This window comes from Callionymus lyra, chromosome 16, assembly GCF_982586985.1.
Source record: "Callionymus lyra chromosome 16, fCalLyr1.hap1.1, whole genome shotgun sequence".
NCBI lineage: Eukaryota > Metazoa > Chordata > Actinopteri > Syngnathiformes > Callionymidae > Callionymus > Callionymus lyra.
In genome coordinates, this window is record NC_141833.1 from 25,000,230 (window position 1) to 25,021,341 (window position 21,112).

General features: G+C 32.5%; 2 protein-coding genes across 2 annotated transcripts in view; both read right to left on the reverse strand.

Annotated features, from left to right (window-relative positions):
* Positions 1–529, reverse strand: part of LOC148064260 (voltage-dependent R-type calcium channel subunit alpha-1E-like) — a 64,500-nt gene extending 63,971 nt beyond the window's left edge. Inside the window, exon 1 of the mRNA XM_087810385.1 lies at positions 394–529. Coding sequence (XP_087666511.1) covers positions 394–529 — 136 coding nt within the window. The remainder of the gene's footprint in view (positions 1–393) is intronic.
* Positions 1–7,344, reverse strand: part of snai2 (snail family zinc finger 2) — an 8,212-nt gene extending 868 nt beyond the window's left edge. The window contains exons 1-3 of the mRNA XM_087811741.1: positions 7,218–7,344; positions 6,329–6,814; positions 1–740 (exon numbers count right to left, since the gene is read on the reverse strand). The exon at positions 1–740 is cut by the window's left edge and continues 868 nt beyond it. Coding sequence (XP_087667867.1) covers positions 559–740; positions 6,329–6,814; positions 7,218–7,293 — 744 coding nt within the window. The 5' untranslated portion in view covers positions 7,294–7,344 and the 3' untranslated portion in view covers positions 1–558. The remainder of the gene's footprint in view (positions 741–6,328; positions 6,815–7,217) is intronic.
* Positions 7,345–21,112: the final 13,768 nt, after the last annotated feature.

Genomic DNA, 21,112 nt, shown 5'->3' on the forward strand with positions numbered 1-21,112 from the left:
GCGTGTGTTCCTCAAAAGGACACGTTCCATACGTGTTGTCAGGCGTGTGTTCCTCACAAGGACACGTTCCATACATGTTGTCAGGCGTGTGTTCCTCACGAGGACACGTTCCATACGTGTTGTCAGGCGTGTGTTCCTCACAAGGACACGTTCCATACGTGTTGTCAGGCGTGTGTTCCTCACGAGGACACGTTCCATACATGTTGTCAGGCGTGTGTTCCTCACGAGGACACGTTCCATACGTGTTGTCAGGCGTGTGTTCCTCACAAGGACACGTTCCATACGTGTTGTCAGGCGTGTGTTCCTCACAAGGACACGTTCCATACATGTTGTCAGGCGTGTGTTCCTCACGAGGACACGTTCCATACGTGTTGTCAGGCGTGTGTTCCTCACAAGGACACGTTCCATACGTGTTGTCAGGCATGTGTTCCTCACGAGGACACGCCTGTGGTGAGAAGACGAGGCTGAAGGACGACGAGTCCAGACATGGAAACACTGAAGCACCAGAGCTGACATGGTTCCGACCCATCGAGTCCCTGAAAACAAAGCTCCAGGTGGTCAGTGAGCTCCACAGCAGCCCGACTCCTGGTGCTTGTGCAGCAGAGACATCCTGGAGAAGGTCTTGGAGCAGGTCTTGCACTCGTACTTCTTCACGTCCGAGTGGGTCTGCAGGTGAGCCCTGAGGTTGGACCGGTCGGCGAACGCTCGGTTGCAGTGAGGACAAGAGAAGGGCTTCTCTCCTGGAACACAAGCACAGTGTTCATGTTGTGTAGTGTTGTGTAGTGTTCATGTTGTGTAGTGTTCATGTTGTGTTCATGTTGTGTCGTGTTCATGTTGTGTAGTGTTCATGTTGTGTTCATGTTCATGTTGTGTAGTGTTCATGTTGTGTAGTGTTCATGTTGTGTCGTGTTCATGTTGTGTCGTGTTCATGTTGTGTAGTGTTCATGTAGTGTCCATGTTGTGTAGAGTTCATGTTGTGTCGTGTTCATGTTGTGTAGTGTTCATGTTGTGTAGTGTTCATGTTGTGTCGTGTTCATGTTGTGTAGTGTTCATGTAGTGTCCATGTTGTGTAGAGTTCATGTTGTGTCGTGTTCATGTTGTGTAGTGTTCATGTTGTGTCGTGTTCATGTTGTGTCGTGTTCATGTTGTGTAGAGTTCATGTTGTGTCGTGTTCATGTTGTGTAGAGTTCATGTTGTGTCGTGTTCATGTTGTGTAGTGTTCATGTTGTGTCGTGTTCATGTTGTGTAGTGTTCATGTTGTGTCGTATTCATGTTGTGTCGTGTTCATGTTGTGTAGAGTTCATGTTGTGTCGTGTTCATGTTGTGTAGAGTTCATGTTGTGTCGTGTTCATGTTGTGTAGTGTTCATGTTGTGTAGTGTTCATGTTGTGTCGTGTTCATGTTGTGTAGTGTTCATGTTGTGTAGTGTTCATGTAGTGTCCATGTTGTGTAGAGTTCATGTTGTGTCGTGTTCATGTTGTGTAGTGTTCATGTTGTGTCGTGTTCATGTTGTGTCGTGTTCATGTTGTGTAGTGTTCATGTTGTGTAGTGTTCATGTTGTGTAGTGTTCATGTTGTGTCGTGTTCATGTTGTGTCGTGTTCATGTTGTGTAGTGTTCATGTTGTGTCGTATTCATGTTGTGTCGTGTTCATGTTGTGTCGTGTTCATGCTGTGTCGTGTTCATGTTGTGTAGTGTTCATGTTGTGTAGTGTTCATGTTGTGTCGTGTTCATGTTGTGTCGTGTTCATGTTGTGTAGTGTTCATGTTGTGTCGTGTTCATGTTGTGTCGTGTTCATGTTGTGTAGTGTTCATGTTGTGTCGTGTTCATGTTGTGTCGTGTTCATGTTGTGTCGTGTTCATGTTGTGTCGTGTTCATGTTGTGTCGTGTTCATGTTGTGTAGTGTTCATGTTGTGTCGTGTTCATGTTGTGTAGTGTTCATGTTGTGTAGTGTTCATGTTGTGTAGTGTTCATGTTGTGTTCATGTTGAGTAGTGTTCATGTTGTGTCGTGTTCATGTTGTGTCGTGTTCATGTTGTGTCGTGTTCATGTTGTGTCGTGTTCATGTTGTGTAGTGTTCATGTTGTGTCGTGTTCATGTTGTGTAGTGTTCATGTTGTGTCGTGTTCATGTTGTGTTCATGTTGTGTCGTGTTCATGTTGTGTCGTGTTCATGTTGTGTCGTGTTCATGTTGTGTAGTGTTCATGTTGTGTCGTGTTCATGTTGTGTAGTGTTCATGTTGTGTAGTGTTCATGTTGTGTCGTGTTCATGTTGTGTAGTGTTCATGTTGTGTCGTGTTCATGTTGTGTAGTGTTCATGTTGTGTCGTGTTCATGTTGTGTAGTGTTCATGTTGTGTCGTGTTCATGTTGTGTAGTGTTCATGTTGTGTAGTGTTCATGTTGTGTCGTGTTCATGTTGTGTCGTGTTCATGTTGTGTAGTGTTCATGTTGTGTCGTGTTCATGTTGTGTCGTGTTCATGTTGTGTCGTGTTCATGTTGTGTAGTGTTCATGTTGTGTCGTGTTCATGTTGTGTAGTGTTCATGTTGTGTAGTGTCCATGTTGTGTAGAGTTCATGTTGTGTCGTGTTCATGTTGTGTCGTGTTCATGTTGTGTCGTGTTCATGTTGTGTCGTGTTCATGTTGTGTAGTGTTCATGTTGTGTCGTGTTCATGTTGTGTAGTGTTCATGTTGTGTAGTGTCCATGTTGTGTAGAGTTCATGTTGTGTCGTGTTCATGTTGTGTCGTGTTCATGTTGTGTCGTGTTCATGTTGTGTCGTGTTCATGTTGTGTCGTGTTCATGTTGTGTCGTGTTCATGTTGTGTAGTGTTCATGTTGTGTCGTGTTCATGTTGTGTCGTGTTCATGTTGTGTAGTGTTCATGTTGTGTCGTGTTCATGTTGTGTAGTGTTCATGTTGTGTCGTGTTCATGTTGTGTCGTGTTCATGTTGTGTCGTGTTCATGTTGTGTCGTGTTCATGTTGTGTCGTGTTCATGTTGTGTCGTGTTCATGTTGTGTCGTGTTCATGTTGTGTCGTGTTCATGTTGTGTCGTGTTCATGTTGTGTCGTGTTCATGTTGTGTCGTGTTCATGTTGTGTCGTGTTCATGTTGTGTCGTGTTCATGTTGTGTCGTGTTCATGTTGTGTAGTGTTCATGTTGTGTAGTGTTCATGTTGTGTAGTGTTCATGTTGTGTCGTGTTCATGTTGTGTCGTGTTCATGTTGTGTCGTGTTCATGTTGAGTAGTGTTCATGTTGTGTCGTGTTCATGTTGTGTCGTGTTCATGTTGTGTCGTGTTCATGTTGTGTCGTGTTCATGTTGTGTAGTGTTCATGTTGTGTCGTGTTCATGTTGTGTAGTGTTCATGTTGTGTCGTGTTCATGTTGTGTTCATGTTGTGTTCATGTTGTGTCGTGTTCATGTTGTGTCGTGTTCATGTTGTGTCGTGTTCATGTTGTGTAGTGTTCATGTTGTGTCGTGTTCATGTTGTGTAGTGTTCATGTTGTGTAGTGTTCATGTTGTGTCGTGTTCATGTTGTGTAGTGTTCATGTTGTGTCGTGTTCATGTTGTGTAGTGTTCATGTTGTGTAGTGTTCATGTTGTGTAGTGTTCATGTTGTGTCGTGTTCATGTTGTGTAGTGTTCATGTTGTGTCGTGTTCATGTTGTGTCGTGTTCATGTTGTGTCGTGTTCATGTTGTGTAGTGTTCATGTTGTGTCGTGTTCATGTTGTGTCGTGTTCATGTTGTGTCGTGTTCATGTTGTGTAGTGTTCATGTTGTGTCGTGTTCATGTTGTGTAGTGTTCATGTTGTGTAGTGTCCATGTTGTGTAGAGTTCATGTTGTGTCGTGTTCATGTTGTGTCGTGTTCATGTTGTGTCGTGTTCATGTTGTGTCGTGTTCATGTTGTGTAGTGTTCATGTTGTGTCGTGTTCATGTTGTGTCGTGTTCATGTTGTGTCGTGTTCATGTTGTGTCGTGTTCATGTTGTGTCGTGTTCATGTTGTGTCGTGTTCATGTTGTGTCGTGTTCATGTTGTGTCGTGTTCATGTTGTGTCGTGTTCATGTTGTGTAGTGTTCATGTTGTGTCGTGTTCATGTTGTGTCGTGTTCATGTTGTGTAGTGTTCATGTTGTGTCGTGTTCATGTTGTGTCGTGTTCATGTTGTGTCGTGTTCATGTTGTGTCGTGTTCATGTTGTGTCGTGTTCATGTTGTGTCGTGTTCATGTTGTGTCGGGTTCATGTTGTGTCGTGTTCATGTTGTGTCGTGTTCATGTTGTGTCGTGTTCATGTTGTGTAGTGTTCATGTTGTGTCGTGTTCATGTTGTGTAGTGTTCATGTTGTGTCGTGTTCATGTTGTGTAGTGTTCATGTTGTGTAGTGTTCATGTTGTGTCGTGTTCATGTTGTGTCGTGTTCATGTTGTGTAGTGTTCATGTTGTGTCGTGTTCATGTTGTGTCGTGTTCATGTTGTGTCGTGTTCATGTTGTGTCGTGTTCATGTTGTGTCGTGTTCATGTTGTGTAGTGTTCATGTTGTGTCGTGTTCATGTTGTGTCGTGTTCATGTTGTGTAGTGTTCATGTTGTGTCGTGTTCATGTTGTGTCGTGTTCATGTTGTGTAGTGTTCATGTTGTGTAGTGTTCATGTTGTGTAGTGTTCATGTTGTGTCGTGTTCATGTTGTGTCGTGTTCATGTTGTGTCGTGTTCATGTTGTGTCGTGTTCATGTTGTGTCGTGTTCATGTTGTGTCGTGTTCATGTTGTGTAGTGTTCATGTTGTGTAGTGTTCATGTTGTGTCGTGTTCATGTTGTGTCGTGTTCATGTTGTGTCGTGTTCATGTTGTGTCGTGTTCATGTTGTGTAGTGTTCATGTTGTGTCGTGTTCATGTTGTGTAGTGTTCATGTTGTGTAGTAAACTGTTCATGTTGTGTAGTAAACTGTTCATGTTGTGTAGTAAACTGTTCATGTTGTGTAGTGTTCATGTTGTGTAGTAAACTGTTCATGTTGTGTAGTAAACTGTTCATGTTGTGTAGTAAACTGTTCATGTTGTGTAGTGTTCATGTTGTGTAGTAAACTGTTCATGTTGTGTAGTAAACTGTTCATGTTGTGTAGTAAACTGTTCATGTTGTGTAGTAAACTGTTCATGTTGTATAGTAAACTGTTCATGTTGTGTAGTAAACTGTTCATGTTGTGTAGTAAACTGTTCATGTTGTGTAGTAAACTGTTCATGTTGTGTAGTAAACTGTTCATGTTGTGTAGTAAACTGTTCATGTTGTGTAGTAAACTGTTCATGTTGTGTAGTAAACTGTTCATGTTGTGTAGTAAACTGTTCATGTTGTATAGTAAACTGTTCATGTTGTGTAGTAAACTGTTCATGTTGTGTAGTAAACTGTTCATGTTGTGTAGTAAACTGTTCATGTTGTGTAGTAAACTGTTCATGTTGTGTAGTAAACTGTTCATGTTGTGTAGTAAACTGTTCATGTTGTGTAGTAAACTGTGAAAATATAATATAATATAATATAATATAATATAATATAAAATAAAAATGAAAAAGATAAAATAAAATAAAATAAAATATAACAAAATAAAATAAAATAAAATAAAATAAAATAAAATAAAATAAAATAAAACAAAACAAAACAAAAATATAATATAATATAATATAATATAAAATAAAATAAAAATGAAAAAGATAAAATAAAATAAAATATAACAAAATAAAATAAAATAAAATAAAATAAAATAAAACAAAACAAAACAAAACAAAACAAAAATATAATATAATATAATATAATATAATATAATAGTTTTACGATACTATAACGTGAGTGTGTATCTTGTGTAATTGTCGTCACAATAATACAATATATTTATGAAGCAGAATTCAAGATGTCAACGTGTGGAAAAGTACTTTTTGCGCGTATGTTGTGAAGTTGTGGAAAAGTTGTGCAGAGGTTGTGTAGTAGAGGTGTGTGTCTCACTGGTGTGTGTGCGGATGTGTAGAAGAGGTTGTGTGTCTCACCGGTGTGTGTGCGGATGTGTAGAAGAGGTTGTGTGTCTCACCGGTGTGTGTGCGGATGTGTAGAAGAGGTTGTGTGTCTCACCGGTGTGTGTGCGGATGTGTCTAGGTTGTGTAGAAGAGGTTGTGTAGAGGTGTGTGTCTCACCGGTGTGTGTGCGGATGTGTCTAGGTTGTGTAGAAGAGGTTGTGTAGAGGTGTGTGTCTCACCGGTGTGTGTGCGGATGTGTCTAGGTTGTGTAGTAGAGGTTGTGTAGAGGTGTGTGTCTCACCGGTGTGTGTGCGGATGTGTCTAGGTTGTGTAGAAGAGGTTGTGTAGAGGTGTGTGTCTCACCGGTGTGTGTGCGGATGTGTCCCTGCAGAAGCCAGGGTCGAGAGAAAGCTTTCCCGCAGATCTTGCAGACGCAGGGCAGCGTGTGAGTCCTGATGTGCATCTTCAAGGCTCCCAGACTCACGTATTCCTTCTCGCAGAACTTGCAGGAGAAAGACCTGCGGTTCTGCTCGCAGTGCAGCTGCTTGTGCTTCAGCAGACCCGAGTAGGTGGAGTAGGACTTGGAGCAGAGCGCGCAGCAGAACTTCTCCGCGTCCGCGGGGTCCAGAACCTTCTCGTCCTCGTCGCTCCTCGGACTCTCGGAGCCGCTCAGGTCCTTCGTGGAGGAGTCCGACAGGGACGACGAGTACCCGGAGACCGGGGACAGGGCGCTGGGCAGCAGGTCGCTGGGCAGACCGCTGGTGGTCCACACCGTGATGGGACTGTAGGAGGCCGGGCTCAGAACCTCTGGCTGAGGGAACGTCTTGTAGAAGCAGGGCGAGATGAAGACTGCAAGACATGAAGTTAGAGGAGATGAAGACATGAAGTTAGAGGAGATGAAGACATGAAGTTAGAGGAGATGAAGACATGAAGTTAGAGGAGATGAAGACATGAAGTTAGAGGAGATGAAGACATGAAGTTAGAGGAGATGAAGACATGAAGTTAGAGGAGATGAAGACATGAAGTTAGAGGAGATGAAGACATGAAGTTAGAGGAGATGAAGACATGAAGTTAGAGGAGATGAAGACATGAAGTTAGAGGAGATGAAGACATGAAGTTAGAGGAGATGAAGACATGAAGTTAGAGGAGATGAAGACATGAAGTTAGAGGAGATGAAGACATGAAGTTAGAGGAGATGAAGATGAAGACATGAAGACATGAAGACATGAAGAAGGTCCAGAAGGTTCGGTACCTGCCGGACTCTCCAGCTCGCTGTAGTTGGGCTTCTTGGTCGCGCTGATCTTCTTGACCAGGAAGGATCGAGGCATCTTGACTCTTGAAGTTCTTCAGCACGAGCTCATCTCAAACCGTCTCGTGCGTCAGCCGCGAGTCCTGCTGGTTCGAGCAGAACCGAGCTTTAAATACCCGGATCAGGTGTTTGGGCGGAGCCTCATTTGCATAGAGTTCTGCTCAAACCAATGAAAGTTGACGTTTCATCTCAGCTCTCAACTTGACTTAACTTAACTTAACTTAACTTAACTTAACTTAACTTAACTCAACTCAACTTAACTTAACTTAACTTAACTCAACTCAACTCAACTCAACTTAACTTAACTTAACTCACTTTAACACTTTCTTCTTAAATGACCGACATAGAAAATAAATAATTATTATTTATAATATCATTATAATTTATATTATTATTGTTACAATAATAATAATACTAATAATACAAATAATAAAAATAGAAAATATTATCATTAATAATAATAATAGTAATTCTAAAAATACATTATTATTATATGAAAAATATGATAATAATTATTTTTATTATTATTGTTATCATAAAAAAACATAAAAATAATAGTTATTATTGTTATAATTATAACAATAATAAAAATAATTGTTGTTATTATTATTATTATTATTATTTTTGTTGTTATTATTATTATTATCATTATTGTTATTATTATTATAATTATTATTATTACTATTATGACTATTATTACTATTATTAATGTTATTATTTAATATGTATTATGTATTATTTATCATTATTATAATAATAATAATAATAATAATTATTATTATAATTATTATAAGATTATTATTATTATTATTATTATTATTATTATTAAATCTTACAAATGAAACTGGTCAAAGGTCAAAGGTCCAGACACTAGATTTTTCGAAACAGACGAAAAGATAATGTTGTCACTTAACGCCCCCTAGTGTTCAACTCTAATGCAGCACACCGGGGTCCAGATGTTGCCCTTTGACCCGGAATAGTTCAAATATTTCTGGAACACATTTGATTCTATTTTAACTTGAACTCGTTTATATTCTTCTCTTCATCGAGTGCAGTGTGTAGTACAATGTGTAGTATAATGTGTAGTATAATGTTTAGTATGGTGTGTAGTATGATGTGTAATATAATGTGTAGTATAATGTGTAGTATAATGTGTAGTATAATGTTTAGTATGGTGTGTAGTATGATGTGTGATATAATGTGTAGTATAATGTGTAGTATAATGTTTAGTATGGTGTGTAGTATGATGTGTGATATAATGTGTAGTATAATGTGTAGTATAATGTTTAGTATGGTGTGTAGTATGATGTGTGATATAATGTGTAGTATAATGTGTAGTATAATGTTTAGTATGGTGTGTAGTATGATATGTAGTATAATGTGTGGTATAATGTGTAGTATAATGTGTGGTATAATGTGTATTATAATGTTTAGTATGGTGTGTAGTATGATGTTTGGTATAATGTGTAGTATAATGTGTAGTATAATGTGTAGTATAATGTGTAGTACAATGTGTAGTATAATGTGTAGTATAATGTGTAGTACAATGTGTGGTATAATGTGTAGTATAATGTGTAGTATAATGTGTAGTATAATGTGTGGTATAATGTGCAGTATAATGTGTAGTACAATGTGCAGTATAATGTGTGGTATAATGTGTGGTATAATGTGCAGTATAATGTGTAGTACAATGTGCAGTATAATGTGTGTTATAATGTGTGGTATAATGTGTAGTATAATGTGTAGTACAATGTGTAGTATAATGTTAAGTATGGTGTGTAGTATGATGTGTGGTATACTGTGTAGTATAATGTGTAGTATAATGTGTGGTATAATGTGTGATATAATGTGCAGTATAATGTGTAGTATAATGTGTGGTATAATGTTCAGTATAATGTGTAGTATAATGCGTGGTATAATGTGCAGTATAATGTGTGGTATAATGTGCAGTATAATGTGTAGTACAATGTGTAGTATAATGTGTGGTATAATGTGCAGTATAATGTTTAGTATGGTGTGTAGCACAATATGTAGTATGGTGTGTAGTATAATGTGCAGTATAATGTGTAGTACAATGTGTAGTATAATGTGTGGTATAATGTGCAGTATAATGTGTAGTATAATGTGTGGTATAATGTTCAGTATAATGTGTAGTATAATGTGTGGTATAATGTGCAGTATAATGTGTGGTATAATGTGCAGTATAATGTGTAGTACAATGTGCAGTATAATGTGTGGTATAATGTGCAGTATAATGTGTAGTACAATGTGTAGTATAATGTGTGGTATAATGTGCAGTATAATGTTTAGTATGGTGTGTAGTACAATATGTAGTATGGTGTGTAGTATAATGTGCAGTATAATGTGTTGTATAATGTGTAGTATGGTGTGCACTATAAAGTGCAGTATAATGTGTAGTATAATGTGTTGTATAACTTGTATTATTATGTGTAGTATAATGTGTAGTATGGTGTGTTGTATAATGTGTAGTATTATGTGTAGTATAATGTGTTGTATAATGTGTGGTATTATGTGTAGTATAATGTGTAGTATGGTGTGTTGTATAATGTGAAGTATTATACGTAGTATACTGTGCAGTATAATGTGTAGTATAATGTGTAGTATAATGTTAAGTATAATGTGTAGTATAATGTGCAGTAGTATGTGTGGTATGATGTGTAGAATAATGTGTTGTATAATGTACAGTATAATGTGCAATATAATGTGTAGTATAATCTGTAGTATAATGTGCAGTATTATGTGTGGTATGATGTGTAGAATAATGTGTTGTGTAATGTACAGTATAATGTGCAGTATAATGTGTAGTATAATGTGTAGTATAATGTACAGTATAATGTGCAGTATTATGTGTAGTATAATGTGAAGTATAATGTGAAGTATAATGTGTAGTATTGTGTTTAGTATAATGTAAAGTATAATGTGTAGTATAATGTGTAGTATAATAGAATAGAATAGAATAGAAAATGTTTATTCATCCAGAGGGAAACACACTCTTACAACAGCACAGTTGAAAAAAATAAAGTGCAAGGAAAAAAGAAATAATAAAAGAGATAATAAAATTAAATAAAATAAAATAAGATAAAATAAAATAAAATAAAATAAAATAAAATAAAATAAAATAAAATAAAATAAAATAAAATAAAATAAAATAAAATAAAATAAAATAAAATAAAATAAAATAAAATAAAAACAAAAAATAAAATAAACACACAAGAAGAAAAACACTACGGATTAGCATCAGGATATTTAAAGAGTTAAATGACAGCAGTTGGGATGAAGGACCTTCTATACGCTCCTACACTGGGGGCCTGAACCCCTGAAGGAGCTGCTCCTCCTCAGGTGCAGTGAAGAGTGTTGTCCCTGATGGAGGAGAGTCTGGAGAGTGTCCTCCTCTCTCCCACCTCCTCCACCTCCTCCTCTCTCCCACCTCCTCCACCTCCTCCTCTCTCCCACCTCCTCCACCTCCTCCTCTCTCCCACCTCCTCCACCTCCTCCTCTCTCCCACCTCCTCCACCTCCTCCTCTCTCCCACCTCCTCCACCTCCTCCTCTCTCCCACCTCCTCCACCTCCTCCACCTCCTCCTCTCTCCCACCTCCTCCACCTCCTCCTCTCTCCCACCTCCTCCATCTCCTCCTCTCTCCCACCTCCTCCACCTCCTCCTCTCTCCCACCTCCTCCACCTCCTCCTCTCTCCCACCTCCTCCACCTCCTCCTCTCTCCCACCTCCTCCACCTCCTCCTCTCTCCCACCTCCTCCACCTCCTCCTCTCTCCTACCTCCTCCACCTCCTCCTCTCTCCCACCTCCTCCACCTCCTCCTCTCTCCCACCTCCTCCACCTCCTCCTCTCTCCCACCTCCTCCACCTCCTCCTCTCTCCCACCTCCTCCACCTCCTCCTCTCTCCCACCTCCTCCACCTCCTCCACGAGTCCAGCGAGCGACAGGACAGATCCTCCTGACCAGCCTGTTCAGTCTCTTCCTGTCCTGGTCCTGCTGCTGCTCCCCAGCAGACCACAGATAGCAGAGGCTACCATCATAGAAGGTCCTTAATAGTGGTCTGCACACTCCGAAGGACCTCAGTCTCCCCAGGAGGTGGAGGCGACTTCGGCCCTTCTTGTACACGGCGTTGATGTGTGTGGACCAGTTCAGTTTATTGTTGAGGTGAACACCAGGTATTTGAAGCTCAATGTCTGAGCCCTGGATGCTCACCGTTTGATGTGGACTTTTTCCTGAAGTCAATCACCATCTCCTTGTCTTACCGCTGTTTAAGCAAAGGTGCTCTCACACCCGTCAACAGGTAGTATGGTGTGTAGTATAATGTGTAGTATAATGTGTAGTATAATGTGTAGTATAATGTGTAGTATAATGTGTAGTATAATGTGCAGTATAATGTACAGTATAATGTGCAGTATAATGTGTAGTATAATGTGTAGTATAATGTGCAGTATAATGTACAGTATAATGTGCAGTATAATGTGTAGTATAATGTGCAGTATAATGTACAGTATAATGTGCAGTATAATGTGTAGTATAATGTGCAGTATAATGTACAGTATAATGTGCAGTATAATGTACAGTATAATGTGCAGTATAATGTGTAGTATAATGTGTAGTATAATGTGTAGTATAATGTGTAGTATAATGTGTAGTATAATGTGCAGTATAATGTGTAGTATAATGTGCAGTATAATGTACAGTATAATGTGCAGTATAATGTGTAGTATAATGTGCAGTATAATGTACAGTATAATGTGCAGTATAATGTGTAGTATAATGTGCAGTATAATGTACAGTATAATGTGCAGTATAATGTGTAGTATAATGTGTAGTATAATGTGCAGTATAATGTACAGTATAATGTGCAGTATAATGTGTAGTATAATGTGCAGTATAATGTACAGTATAATGTGCAGTATAATGTGTAGTATAATGTACAGTATAATGTGCAGTATAATGTGTAGTATAATGTGCAGTATAATGTGTAGTATAGTGTGTAGTATAATGTGCAGTATAATGTACAGTATAATGTGCAGTATAATGTGTAGTATAGTGTGTAGTATAGTGTGTAGTATAATGTGTAGTATAATGTGTAGTATAATGTGTAGTATGATGTGCAGTATAATGTACAGTATAATGTGCAGTATAATGTGTAGTATAGTGTGTAGTATAATGTGTAGTATAATGTGTAGTATAATGTGTAGTATGATGTGCAGTATAACGTACAGTATAATGTGCAGTATAATGTGTAGTATAGTGTGTAGTATAATGTGTAGTATGGTGTGTAATATAATGTGTAGTATGGTGTGTAATATAATGTGTAGAATGGTGTGAAGTATAATGTGTAGTATAACGTGTAGTATGGTGTGAAGTATAATGTGTAGTATAATGTGTAGTATAAAGTGATCTATAATGTGTATTATTATGTGAAGTATAATGTGTAGTATGGTGTGTAGTATAATGTGTAGTATTATGTGTAGTATGGTGTGAAGTATAATGTGTAGTATGGTGTGTAGTATAATGTGTAGTATAATGTGTAGTTCAGTGTGTAGTATAATGTGTAGTATAATGTGTAGTATAATGTGTAGTATGATGTGTTGTATAATGTGTAGTATAATGTGCAGAATAATGTACAGTATAATGTGCAGTATAATGTGTAGTATAGTGTGTAGTATAATGTGTAGTATGGTGTGCAGTATAATGTACAGTATAATGTGCAGTATAATGTGTAGTATAGTGTGTAGTATAATGTGTAGTATGGTGTGTAATATAATGTGTAGTATGGTGTGCAATATAATGTGTAGAATGGTGTGAAGTATAATGTGTAGTATAACGTGTAGTATGGTGTGAAGTATAATGTGTAGTATAATGTTTAGTATAAAGTGATCTATAATGTGTATTATTATGTGAAGTATAATGTGTAGTATGGTGTGTAGTATAATGTGTAGTATTATGTGTAGTATGGTGTGAATTATAATGTGTAGTATAATGTGTAGTATAACGTGTAGAATAATGTGTAGTTCAGTGTGTAGTATAATGTGTAGTATAACGTGTAGTATAATGTATAGTATAATGTGTAGTATGATGTGTTGTATAATGTGTAGTATAATGTGCAGTATAATGTACAGTGTAATGTGCAGTATAATGTGTAGTATAGTGTGTAGTATAATGTGTAGTATGGTGTGCAGTATAATGTACAGTATAATGTGCAGTATAATGTGTAGTATAGTGTGTAGTATAATGTGTAGTATGGTGTGTAATATAATGTGTAGAATAGTATGAAGTATAATGTGTAGTATAACGTGTAGTATGGTGTGAAGTATAATGTGTAGTATAATGTGTAGTATAAAGTGATCTATAATGTGTATTATTATGTGAAGTATAATGTATAGTATGGTGTGTAGTATAATGTGTAGTATTATGTGTAGTATGGTGTGAAGTATAATGTGTAGTATAATGTGTAGTATAATGTGTAGTTCAGTGTGTAGTATAATGTGTAGTATTATGTGTAGTATAATGTGAAGTATGGTGTGTTGTATAATGTGTAGTATTATGTGTAGTATAATGTGTAGTTTAGTGTGTAGTATAATGTGTAGTATGGTGTGTTTTATTTCTTCATATAAACTAAATATTACTTCCAGCGACACATCTGCAGCTGCAATGACACGGTTCTACCACCAGGAGCTGTCAGAGCTCGTCAGTCGTGAAGCCTGAAGGTCAATAAAGGAATGTGACGCTGGAGGTCGTGACAGAGGTCGTACATCAGTGTTCAGTTGATCCTCTCTGAGCCTTCATCACCACGAGTGACCGACCTTCATCCTCAGCAGGTCAGCAGGTGAAGGTCGTGGGTTCAGACGTGTTTGTTGCTCATGAACATCTTTGATGTTTCAATAGAATCAAGAAAATCTTTGATGTTTCAATAGAATCAAGAACATCTTTGATGTTTCAATAGAATCATGAACATCTTTGATGTTTCAATAGAATCAAGAAAATCTTTGATGTTTCAATAGAATCAAGAACATCTTTGATGTTTCAATAGAATCATGAACATCGTTGATGTTTCAATAGAATCAAGAAAATCTTTGATGTTTCAATAGAATCATGAACATCTTTGATGTTTCAATAGAATCATGAACATCTTTGATGTTTCAATAGAATCAAGAACATCTTTGATGTTTCAATAGAATCATGAACATCTTTGATGTTTCAATAGAATCAAGAACATCTTTGATGTTTCAATAGAATTAAGAACATCTTTGATGTTTCAATAGAATCATGAACATCTTTGATGTTTCAATAGAATCAAGAACATATTTGATGTTTCAATAGAATCATGAACATCTTTGATGTTTCAATAGAATCATGAACATCTTTGATGTTTCAATAGAATCAAGAACATCTTTGATGTTTCAATAGAATCAAGAACATCTTTGATGTTTCAATAGAATCATGAACTTCTTTGATGTTTCAATAGAATCATGAACATCTTTGATGTTTCAATAGAATCAAGAACATCTTTGATGTTTCAATAGAATCATGAACTTCTTTGATGTTTCAATAGAATCATGAACATCTTTGATGTTTCAATAGAATCAAGAACATCTTTGATGTTTCAATAGAATCAAGAACATCTTTGATGTTTCAATAGAATCATGAACTTCTTTGATGTTTCAATATAATCATGAACATCTTTGATGTTTCAATAGAATCATGAACTTCTTTGATGTTTCAATATAATCATGAACATCTTTGATGTTTCAATAGAATCAAGAACATCTTTGATGTTTCAATAGAATCATGAACATCTTTGATGTTTCAATATAATCAAGAACATCTTTGATGTTTCAATAGCATCATGAACATCTTTGATGTTTCAATATAATCATGAACATCTTTGATGTTTCAATAGAATCAAGAACATCTTTGATGTTTCAATATAATCATGAACATCTTTGATGTTTCAATAGAATCATGAACATCTTTGATGTTTCAATAGAATCAAGAACATCTTTGATGTTTCAATAGAATCATGAACATATTTGATGTTTCAATAGAATCATGAACATCTTTGATGTTTCAATAGAATCAAGGACATCTTTGATGTTTCAATAGAATCAAGAACATCTTTGATGTTTCAATATAATCAAGAACATCTTTGATGTTTCAATAGAATCAAGAACATCTTTGATGTTTCAATATAATCAAGAACATCTTTGATGTTTCAATAGAATCAAGAACATCTTTGATGTTTCAATAGAATCATGAACATCTTTGATGTTTCAATAGAATCATGAACATATTTGATGTTTCAATAGAATCATGAACTTCTTTGATGTTTCAATAGAATCATGAACATCTTTGATGTTTCAATAGAATCAAGAACATCTTTGATGTTTCAATAGAATCATGAACTTCTTTGATGTTTCAATAGAATCATGAACTTCTTTGATGTTTCAATAGAATCATGAACATCTTTGATGTTTCAATAGAATCATGAACATCTTTGATGTTTCAATAGAATCATGAACTTCTTTGATGTTTCAATATAATCATGAACATCTTTGATGTTTCAATAGAATCATGAACTTCTTTGATGTTTCAATAGAATCATGAACTTCTTTGATGTTTCAATAGAACCAAGAACTTATTTGATGTTTCAATAGAATCAAGAACTTCTTTGATGTTTCAATAGAATCATGAACATCTTTGATGTTTCAATAGAATCAAGAACATCTTTGATGTTTCAATAGAATCATGAACATCTTTGATGTTTCAATAGAATCATGAACATCTTTGATGTTTCAATAGAATCATGAACATCTTTGATGTTTCAATAGAATCATGAACATCTTTGATGTTTCAATAGAATCATGAACTTCTTTGATGTTTCAATAGAATCATGTTCGACTGAAGCTTCACTTGTTTCAACTCTTGCTGCTCATGAAGGAGCTCCTTGGCAGAGGTATGAGTGTGTTTGAACATATGAGCCTCATTTAAGAGATTTTTAACTTTTTATTGTTTTTAACTTCACCTCAGAATTAATTCATTTTGAAAAACATTAAAATATTAAAACATAATAAAAACATTAAAAACATAATAAAAACGTTAAAACAATAAAAAGTAATAAAAACATTAATACAATAAAACATATTAAAAACAATAAAACATATTAAATACAATAAAACATATTAAAAACCATAAAAAATATTAAAAATATTAAAAACATTAAAAAATATTAAAAACATTAAAAACAATAAAACATAATAAAAACAATAAAAACCATAAAACATAATAAAAACATTCAAAACATAATAAAAACGTTAAAAACAATAACAAATAATAAACATTAAAAACAATTAAAAAAATGTTTTAAACATTAAAAACAATAAAACATAATAAACATTAAAAACAATAACAAATAATAAACATTAAAACAATTTAAAAAATGTTTTAAACATTAAAAACAATAAAACATAATAAACATTAAAAACAATAAAACATAATAAACATTAAAAACAATAAAAACATTAAAAACAATAAAACGTAATAAAATAATAAAACATAATAAAACATAATAAAAACATTAAAAACATAATAAAAACGTTAAAACAATAAAAAGTAATAAAAACAGTAATACAATAAAACATATTAAAAACAATAAAACATATTAAATACAATAAAACATATTAAAAACAATAAAACATATTAAAAACATTAAAAACAATAAAACATAATAAAAACGTTAAAAACAATAAAAAATAATAAAAACATTAAAACAATCAAACATAATAAAAACATTAAAATAACAAAACATTAAAAACAATAAAACATAATAAAAACAATAAAAACCATCAAACATAATAAAAACATTCAAAACATAATAAAAACGTTAAAAACAATAACAAATAATAAACATTAAAAACAATTTAAAAAATGTTTTAAACATTAGAAACAATAAAACATAATAAAAATTAAAAACAATAAAAACATTAAAAACAATAAAACATAATAAACATTAAAAACAATAAAACATCATAAACATTAAAAACAATAAAACATAATAAACATTAAAAACAATAAAACATCATAAAAATTAAAAACAATAAAAACATTAAAAACAATAAAACATCATAAACATTAAAAACAATAAAACATCATAAACATTAAAAACAATAAAACATAATAAACATTAAAAACAATAAAACATCATAAAATTTAAAAACAATAAAACATAATAAACATTAAAAACAATAAAACATAATAAACATTAAAACAATCAAACATAATAAAAACATTCAAAACATAAAAAAAACGTTAAAAACAATAACAAATAATAAACATTAAAAACAATTTTAAAAATGTTTTAAACATTAAAAACAATAAAACATAATAAACATTAAAAACAATAAAACATCATAAACATTAAAAACAATAAAAACAATAAAAACATTAAAAACAATAAAACATAATAAACATTAAAAACAATAAAAACATTAAAAACAATAAAACATAATAAACATTAAAAACAATAAAAACTTTAAAAACAATAAAACATAATAAACATTAAAAACAATAAAACATCATAAACATTAAAAACAATAAAAACATTAAAAACAATAAAACATAATAAACATTAAAAACAATAAAAACATTAAAAACAATAAAACATCATAAACATTAAAAACAATAAAAACATTAAAAACAATAAAACATAATAAACATTAAAAACAATAAAAACATTAAAAACAATAAAACATAATAAACATTAAAAACAATAAAAACATTAAAAACAATAAAACATAATAAACATTAAAAACAATAAAAACTTTAAAAACAATAAAACATAATAAACATTAAAAACAATAAAACATCATAAACATTAAAAACAATAAAACATAATAAACATTAAAAACAATAAAACATCATAAACATTAAAAACAATAAAACATAATAAACATTAAAAACAATAAAATATCATAAACATTAAAAACAATAAAACATAATAAACATTAAAAACAATAAAACATCATAGACATTAAAAACAATAAAACATCATAAACATTAAAAACAATAAAACATAATAAACATTAAAAACAATAAAACATCATAAACATTAAAAACAATAAAACATAATAAACATTAAAAACAATAAAACATCATAAAATTTAAAAACAATAAAACATAATAAACATTAAAAACAATAAAACATAACAAACATTAAAACAATCAAACATAATAAAAACATTCAAAACATAATAAAAACGTTAAAAACAATAACAAATAATAAACATTAAAAACAATTTTAAAAATGTTTTAAACATTAAAAACAATAAAACATAATAAACATTAAAAACAATAAAACATAATAAACATTAAAAACAATAAAACATCATAAACATTAAAAACAATAAAAACAATAAAAACATTAAAAACAATAAAACATAATAAACATTAAAAACAATAAAAACATTAAAAACAATAAAACATAATAAGCATTAAAAACAATAAAACATAATAAACATTAAAAACAATAAAAACATTAAAAACAATAAAACATAATAAACATTAAAAACAATAAAACATCATAAACATTAAAAACAATAAAACATAATAAACATTAAAAACAATAAAACATCATAAACATTAAAAACAATAAAACATAATAAACATTAAAAACAATAAAATATCATAAACATTAAAAACAATAAAACATAATAAACATTAAAAACAATAAAACATCATAAACATTAAAAACAATAAAACATCATAAACATTAAAAACAATAAAACATAATAAACATTAAAAACAATAAAACATCATAAACATTAAAAACAATAAAACATAATAAACATTAAAAACAATAAAACATAACAAACATTAAAACAATCAAACATAATAAAAACATTCAAAACATAATAAAAACGTTAAAAACAATAACAAATAATAAACATTAAAAACAATTTTAAAAATGTTTTAAACATTAAAAACAATAATACATAATAAACATTAAAAACAATAAAACATAATAAACATTAAAAACAATAAAACATAATAAACATTATAAAACAATAAAACATAACAAACATTAAAAACAATAAAACATAATAAACATTAAAAACAATAAAACATCATAAACATTAAAAACAATAAAAACAATAAAAACATTAAAAACAATAAAACATAATAAACATTAAAAACAATAAAACATCATAAACATTAAAAACAATAAAACATCATAAACATTAAAAACAATAAAACATAATAAACATTAAAAACAATAAAACATAATAAACATTAAAAACAATAAAACATCATAAACATTAAAAACAATAAAAACAATAAAAACATTAAAAACAATAAAACATAATAAACATTAAAAACAATAAAAACAATAAAAACATTAAAAACAATAAAACATAATAAGCATTAAAAACAATAAAACATAATAAACATTAAAAACAATAAAAACATTAAAAACAATAAAACATCATAAACATTAAAAACAATAAAACATCATAAACATTAAAAACAATAAAACATAATAAACATTAAAAACAATAAAATATCATAAACATTAAAAACAATAAAACATAATAAACATTAAAAACAATAAAACATCATAAACATTAAAAACAATAAAACATCATAAACATTAAAAACAATAAAACATAATAAACATTAAAAACAATAAAACATAATAAACATTAAAAACAATAAAACATCATAAACATTAAAAACAATAAAACATCATAAACATTAAAAACAATAAAACATAATAAACATTAAAAACAATAAAACATCATAAACATTAAAAACAATAAAACATCATAAACATTAAAAACAATAAAACATAATAAACATTAAAAACAATAAAAACATTAAAAACAATAAAACATAATAAACATTAAAAACAATAAAAACTTTAAAAACAATAAAACATAATAAACATTAAAAACAATAAAAACATTAAAAACAATAAAACATAATAAACATTAAAAACATTAAAAACATTAAAAACAATAAAACATCATAAACATTAAAAACATTAAAAACAATAAAACATAATAAACATTAAAAACAATAAAAACATTAAAAACAATAAAACATAATAAACATTAAAAACAATAAAAACATTAAAAACAATAAAACATATTTAATTCGTTGTTCCTTTAAATCCATCAATCACTGGATACATGTTTCTCAGAATGACTCAACATTTATTTTCCTCCTAGGAGGAGGAGGAGGAGGAGGAGAAGAGGAGAGAGAGGAGGAGGAGGAGGAGGAGGAGGAGGAGGAGGAGGAGGAGGAGGAGGAGGAGGAGGAGGAGGAGGATGAGGAGGAGGAGGAGGAGGAGGAGAAGAGGAGAGAGAGGAGGAGGAGGAGGAGGAGGAGGAGGAGGAGGAGGAGGAGGAGGAGGAGGAGGAGGAGAAGAGGAGAGAGAGGAGGAGGAGGAGGAGGAGGAGGAGGAGGAGGAGGAGGAGAGAGAGGAGGAGGAGAGAGAGGAGGAGGAAGTGGAGGAGGAGAGAGAGAGGAGGAGAGAAGGAGGAGAGGAGGAGGAAGTGGAGGAGAGAGAGAGGAGGAGGAAGTGGAGGAGAGAGAGAGGAGGAGAGAAGGAGGAGAGGAGGAGGAAGTGGAGGAGAGAGAGAGGAGGAGAGAAGGAGGAGAGGAGGAGGAAGTGGAGGAGAGAGAGAGGAGGAGGAGAGAAGAGAGAGAGAACGAGAGAGAGGAGGAGAGAGAGTAGGAGGAAGTTGAGGAGGAGATAAGGAGAGAGAGGAGGAGAGAGAGAGGAGGAGAGAAGGAGATATATTTTGAACGAGAGTCAAA